Raw genomic sequence first — 7,579 nt, forward strand, 5'->3', positions numbered from 1 at the left:
TCAGAGGAGAGAGAGAGAGAGAGAGAGAGAGAGGGAGAGAGAGATGGTTCCCCCCCTGCGCTGAGCGCTATTCACGGAGCACAGCGTCACACGGACACCTCTGACAGCGGGGCCCACACAAGGTTAACAGCATGCAAAAGTATTAATGGTGACGTCTTGACGCACAGACATTCTTCGAGAATGTATTGCGGGAGTTCTCCATCTTCCACGGCGTGTTGCGATGAATCACCGACGCGTCCCGGGGGAAAAGCCACCATGACAGCGAACCCCGAGCTGTAGAGGACTCTCAACCGCCCACTGACATGCACGCACGCACACACACACGCACGCACGCACGCACGCACGCACGCACGCACGCACGCACGCACGCACACACACACACACACACATGGCTGATGGAGAGCCATCAACAATGTCAAAGTGAGCTTGTTATATGCGGAACTCAGGTGAAAAACGACCTCACATCTGAATGCTCGCACACACACACTCACACACACACACACACACACACACACACACACACACACACACACACACACACACAGACACAGACACACACACACAGGCACACACACACACACACACACACACACACACACACATCTGAATGCTCGCACATGGCAGGGAGAAGACATGTTCAGCTCTGTGGAGCTATTTTGACTCCAGAGCCCAACCTCACACTCTAATTTGCCAACTGCAGCAGATAGGGGCTGACTTTATTGGCCAAGGGAGATTTAGGTCCGTTGTTTTGAATGTCCTCCTTGTCAGAATGAGGGTAATTGTGTCCAAAGTGGCATCACCCATCATCTTGGACCCATAAAGTGTCCGAGTGGGTGATGGGAGCCAGTGGCTTTGTGTCTATGAGCATGACACAGGAGGACGGGGCTTTGGTGGTGTTTACAGCTCTGGTGTCAGGTTGAAGCCCTGATGAATTTGTGTTTGTGTGTGTGTGTGTCTGTGTGTGTGTGTGTGTGTGTCTGTGCATGTGTGCATGCTGCCTGCATATATGCGTAAATGTGCATCTCTGTGTGTACGAGTGTGTGTGTGTGTGTGTGTGTGTGTTTTGGCGGCACAGACCTATGATAAGCCCACTTCATCAGTGTTTATGCTGGGCGGCGCTGGCTCTAGTCTGCATCAAGCTGGGAGCCCAGGCTTGGGGGTATTAATCAGGCACTTTAGAAACGGATCTGGGCCACTCTCACTGGGCGTCTTCACTGGGCCACTCTCATGCGTTTGTTTAAGAAACACGCTCTGTTTTCCATATGGTAAGAGTGTGCACGAGGATGGTAAGAGTGTGCACGAGGATGGTAAGAGTGTGCACGAGGATGGTACAGGGGTATATCCATATGGTAAGTGTGTGCACGAGGATGGTAGGAGCGTGCACGAGGATGGTACAGGGGTATATCCATATGGTAAGAGCGTGCACGAGGATGGTACAGGGGTATATCCATATGGTAAGAGCGTGCACGAGGATGGTGTAGGGGTATATCCATATGGTAAGAGCGTGCACGAGGATGGTGTAGGGGTATATCCATATGGTAAGAGCGTGCACGAGGATGGTATAGGGGTATATCCATATGGTAAGAGTGTGCACGAGGATGGTATAGGGGTATATCCATATGGTAAGAGTGTGCACGAGGATGGTACAGGGGGTATATCCATATGGTAGGAGCGTGCACGAGGATGGTAAGAGCGTGCACGAGGATGGTATAGGGGTCTATCCAGAAATAGAGAGCCCACAGGAGCACCAGGGTAATGACCATTAATAGATAGAGCACTTATTAATATCCAACACAAAATTGCACAAATGTGAATAAATCTCAAAATCCTCCACCAGCTGGTATGTTCCTCAGCCCCTGGCTTTAGCATCCTACCCGTCCTAAGACCCTGGAGGGCAGCAGTGGAGAATACTAATCAGCTCTCAGCCTCAGCCTTTCTGTCGGCTGCCTTTCACACTCTCTCTCTGGAACGGGACCGCTAATTCACACATGTAGTCTGGGAAAATCACCTGTGAAGTTCTCCGGGGGGAGGATGGCGCCTCTCAAACACTCGGTGGTCATTACATGGGGGTAAAGTGGTATCAACTCCCCTGTCAACTCACGTCCCTGATTGTGCCTGAGCTCTCAATTAAGTCACCATTCTCCCATCCCTCTCTCTGTCTCTCTCTCTCTCTCGCACAATGTTTCCATAAGCCACCATACATTCTCTCTCTCTTTCTGTACATCTCTCTCACTCTCTCGCTCCTCCTCCCCCTCTCTTCCTCTCTCTCTCTTTTCATTATCATTTCAAATGACACGGAGCAGCCCTGAGGGAGAGGAGGCGCAGCGCACCTCGCCCGTCTCCCAAATAAGGGCCTCCTCCTCGGCTCGTCTGCAGGAGGAATAACAAACACAAATTGCATCAAAGTGTGCTTGTTGGGTCAATGGATAATTTATGCATAGAGTTGTGTGGAGCTGTACATAGCACAAAGAGTCTCGGCATCCCCGGAGAAAGAGAGAGTGAGAGAAAGAGAGATTGGGAGCGAGGGATGGCCTATGCAGAGAAAATGAAGATAGAAAGAGAAGATAAGAGAGAAAAGGACAATCTGATTTTTGTGTAGAATACAGATGGATAGAGAGACTAAGGAGAAAAAGAGGAAGAGGAGGAAAGTGAAACCATAAGAAGAGAAGACAAGGGAAGGAAGGAGAAGGGAAGAGAAGAGAAGAGGAGGAGAGGTACTGTTAGCGCAGCTGTTTTGGGAGGAGGAGGAGGAGGGAGAAGAGAAGAGAAGAGAAGAGAAGAGTAGGTACTCTTAGCGCAGCTGTTTTGGGGGGAGGAGGAGGGAGAAGAGAAGAGAAGAGAAGAGAAGAGAGGAGAAGAGAAGAGAAGAGGAGGTACTGTTAGCGCAGCTGTTTTGGGGGGAGGAGGAGGGAGAAGAGAAGAGAAGAAAAGAGAAGAGTAGGTACTCTTAGCGCAGCTGTTTTGGGGGGAGCAGGAGGAGGAGGAGGAGGAGGGGGAGGAGGAGGAGGGAGAAGTGATTCCTATGGGCTGTACTGGAGCTGCCATCTCTCCTGGGCTCAGACAGCAGAGCTCTCATCAGACACCTGAAGCAGTCAGACGGGCTTCTCACCAGCCCACTACCCCAGCCCTGCCTCCAGAGCCACAGCTTCACACCAGCTCAGGACAGACTGCCAAAGACTGGAGAGAGAGGGAGAGAGAGAGGGAGAGAGAGAGAGGGAGAGAGGGAGAGAGAGAGAGAGAGAGAGGGAGAGAATGAGATAGAGAGAGAGAGAGATAGAGAGAGAGAGTGAGAGAATGAGATAGAGAGAGAGGAGAGAGATAGAGAGAGAGAGAGAGAGAAGGAGAGAGAGACAGAGAGCAAGGGAGAGAGAGAGAGGGAGAGATGGAGTAAGTATGGGGGGAGTGATACAGAGAGAGTAAGAGTGGGTGAGAGAGAAGGAATGAGAGAGAGAGAGAGAGGGAGAGAGAGAGTGAGGGAGAGAGAGATCAGCATCTCACACACAGCATCATCAGCCCCACAGCCCTCTCACATATTACAGCTGGCCCGAGGAGTGCAGGAGACTTGCTCGCCTAAGGTTCAACAGTTACCTAGCAACCATAAGAAAACAAAGTTATGATAGGGAGAGAGAGGGGGAGAGAAAGAGAGAGAGAGACAGAGAGATGGAAAATGGCCTAGTTTTTGAGAACTGCAACAAAAACTCCCCCTCACCACCCCCTCACACACACACACACACACACACACACACAAACACACACACACTCACAGTTTTAGTGGGCTTCAGTTGCACAGCTGAGAGAAAAGCTGAAACGCTAGGCCTACTTTTTTGTAAGGAAGTATGTGCAAAATCTCTTTCTACACATTCTGAAAATGCTGCACAAACGGACATACAATAGCAAAAAAACACTGTGTAATAGAGTAAGGGGTAATAAAGAAAGGGGTGAAAGACTGCTTCCATCCAGCCTTCAGACTTTTTACCCCGCTGCCCACTGGCAGGCGGTACGGTAGCATCCGGTCTCGTACCCGCAGACTGGAGAACAGTTTCTTCCCGAGGGCCATCAGGCTGCTAAATGGACATTGATATCGCCACTTTCACACTCGTCACTTTACATACACTGCCACTTTCAACCTACTGTTTGCACTATCAGTAATATTGTATCTGTAATATTGCACTACCTGTAACTCCCACACTGGATTTGTCTGTAGGTTAGTATAGGTTTACTAGGTTAGCATAGGTTAAAACATCTGTATTATATGTTATATATGTTACTATTATTTGTATAGGTTATTATAAGTTTAGCATACTGTATACTTGTATATTTCTCTTGTATATTTAGTAGGGGTTTTACATGTTATTATTATATGTATAGGTTATTATATGTTTAACATGTGTAAATTATGTTCAGAGTACTTGTACAGAGTATACGTCATGTTATGTTATACTATGTTCTGTTATGTTATGGTAGGTTGTTGTGCGGTGCCTTGTCCTAAGAATTTCAGTGCCCAGTCTGACCCTGTGTCATTCTGTGCATCTGACAATAAAAGACTTGTAATAAAGAGAGGGCTAAGAAAAAAGGGGTAAGAAGCACGGGGTCTTGGGATGGCAAAGAGAAAGCCCTGCTATTTAGAAAGATGGATCCACAAAGAGGGCACCCCTGAGTCCTTTCCTAAAGTACATCTTTGCTTAAACCTAAAAAGAAAGTCCTTGTGGAGGCCACTGTTAAGATGAAATATATCGCTTCTCTTTTAGCTACTAACTGCTTTCCATGAAATTGCAGACTTCCCCCCTTCTGTGACACCCAAACGAATTCTTTATATGCTAGCACATATCCACATGATAATGAATGCAGTGAAAATGTGTGCAAAGGCAATGCCAGGCTAGATGCTCTCTCTTTCTCTCTCTCTCTCTCTCTCTCTCTCTCACACACACACACAACCCCCACCCTGTTTTTGTCTGCCTTTCGCTGCTCTCTCTAAACACATCAGCTCTATTGGGGTAGAACATTCGGAGCAGCCCAACAGAGGAATCAGATGAAATATTAATGCAGGTTTGCAGTTCTTCCGTGCGTCTGGGAGGAGTGGGGCTTCATCAGTTTGGTACGGCACTCTGCTGCCATCCTCCTCAGCTCTGAGGAGAGGGCGGCGCTTCAGTCAGAATGCCAATTAACCAAAGCCCAGAAGCAAAACAAATGAAAGAAGAAAAAAAAACGGAGAAAAAAACAGGATAGGAAAGAGAAACAATGCACAGCCTTCGTCCCACCCCAAACTTATTCAATAAACACCACCTTGTGGTTGTGTCGGGAATAGCAACTTTTTTTTTTTTTTAAATTGCAAAAATGCACCATGTTTATTTTCATTTAACACACAGCATTTGGTACCCAATTCAGCATCTTCCTGAACAGAGCAGAGATAGGTGGCTAAAATAGGCTTACTGGTAAAACCCAGAAAGAAGAGAAACAGATATGATGACCAGAGGCTTCAACACTTTTCTGGATTACATAAGTTCAGGGAAAGGGTCCGCATCATCAACTGCTGAGACCAGGCCTTATGAATATCCCAGCAGCAGGTTATTAAAGCCACCCACATGTGCAAATATCAAAACTCTACTACGCATGGTGCATTATGCATGCAACTATGTAAATCTATCTTATTCACGGAGTGAATTCACTGAACGAGTGTTTATTGGGCTACATCTAAATGAGGAGCATGAGTAGTCTGGCGATGTGTGAAGTCGTCGATGTGACCATGCCGAGGGTCCAGATGTGAATACACACTCATTCGGAAGTCCCTCCGACTTATCGCTCACTCATTCCCCCCCGTCGTCCAGGCTGAGGTAGTACGGGCGGGGCCGCTCGTGCATTGCGATGATGCTTGGCTGTGAAATGATGTTCTTCTCCAGAGACGTGTTGAAACCGTTATCTCGGGGCATTCCACTCTTGAGCAGATGCTCGGAAAATTTCCGATAACTCCCTTTGAAAGTCACCTGAAGGCGAAGACTATAGTTATTCCATCTATTCTACCATTTGGATGTAGGCTGCAGTTTTTTGTAAACCGGTTTTATGCTTGTAAAAAATATCTGGACTGATATGCTGAATAACTTGTGTCAGTGTGTGTGTGCGCTCGCGACAGAGAGAGTTTGAGAATAAAGGGGGAGGGGGAGATAGTTGAATAGCTGATGGACTGTGTGTGTGTGTGCGCGTGTGTGTGTTTCGGTGTGTGTGTGTGTGTGTGTGTGTGTGTGTGTGTGTGAGAGAGAGAGAGAGAGAGAAAGAAAGACATTTTTACTCACAGGCATTTCATGGACAGTAGGTTTCTTGCTTCCATATGTTTGGTTAGTTGTCTGGTAAAGTGGATGGCCCACCCTCTTGCTGAAAAAGACATTTAATACAGTAAATATGACATGCTTGTAGACCTACGAGAAGACCAAGCAATCTTTGCCGAGTTGCAGTGTGTGTGACAGCCTACGCACGCCGGGAATTGCATTTAACCATGATGGCACGAACAGAAATTGTTATAGTCCTAGGCCTGTGCCCTGCTGCGTTTTCAGCCAAGGTATTTAATAGAAGTTAATGATTTGTATGCGAGAGCGGCGACCAAACCAATTCGCTAACATCAGCTACTGATCAATATTACAAGAAGGCCCATGGTTATGGTGACGGTATTTAGGCTATACTATATCTCCACAATGCATATATCGACAGCTAGTTTATTTTTAAGTATTACGAATTGTGTTTAACCAATGATACTTTTATATATACAGGCTATGGTGAATGTATGTTAACAAATGAAGCTAAAGATGAATTTGCATGTAACTTTGCCTAATGTTACTGACCTGTAGCCTTCGAAGCAGTCAGGATTGTTAAACCTCTTAGGAATGTTTTTATCAATTTTGTAGACATCATTTGTTTTAAGCGGGACGTCCTCCTTGTCCATCTAGCACTAACGTTCGCTACCTAGTAGACAGTCTACAAACTAAAGACACGTTAAAACCGTGTTGCAGAAGTTAGCCAAGGCAAAGCTGTAGCCGTCTGAAACATTCTGGTTGCTACAAACACCTGTAACTATGTGACGTCATTTCGTTCCGTAAATTCTAAACGGAACATTGGCTCTGGCACTGATAGTCGGACACTACACACCCAGATCATAAGGCAAGGCAAGGCAAGGCAAGGCAATTTTATTTATATAGCACAATTTATACACCGTGGTAATTCACATAAATACACAACAATGTGCTTCACATACATAAATACACAATGACAATACAATGTGCTTCACATAAATAGAAGCAAAAGGTCAGTGCATGATCATAAAAACAGTACATTATAGAAAATAAAAGCATGAGACCATTAAGGCATAAAAACAGTAAAATATAGGAAATAAAAGCATAAAAAGAATAATAAAAATCACTAGTCTACTACAGTAAGCAATAATGCTTCATAGGAACTGTTCATGGCCAGTTAGCAGAAGGCATCTGAGAAAAGTTTGGTCTTTAGTCTAGATTTAAAACTGAAAGTAGTTGGAGCGTTTTTAATGTCTTCTGGAAGTTGGTTCCAGAGGTGAACCGCATAGTGGCTGAGTGCT

The 7,579-nt window shown here is 46.1% G+C and overlaps 1 protein-coding gene across 1 annotated transcript; it reads right to left on the bottom strand.

Moving 5' to 3' along the window:
* Positions 1 to 5,336: 5,336 nt before the first annotated feature.
* Positions 5,337 to 7,124, bottom strand: c7h9orf116 (chromosome 7 C9orf116 homolog). Its single transcript, XM_031569927.2, has 3 exons — positions 6,831 to 7,124; positions 6,288 to 6,366; positions 5,337 to 5,981 (listed from the first exon to the last, which is right to left on the bottom strand). Exons 1-3 carry the CDS (start codon positions 6,929 to 6,931, stop codon positions 5,805 to 5,807), a joined length of 357 nt encoding a protein of 118 aa, XP_031425787.1. The 5' UTR covers positions 6,932 to 7,124; the 3' UTR covers positions 5,337 to 5,804.
* Positions 7,125 to 7,579: the final 455 nt, after the last annotated feature.

This window comes from Clupea harengus, chromosome 7 (genome assembly GCF_900700415.2).
Source record: "Clupea harengus chromosome 7, Ch_v2.0.2, whole genome shotgun sequence".
NCBI lineage: Eukaryota > Metazoa > Chordata > Actinopteri > Clupeiformes > Clupeidae > Clupea > Clupea harengus.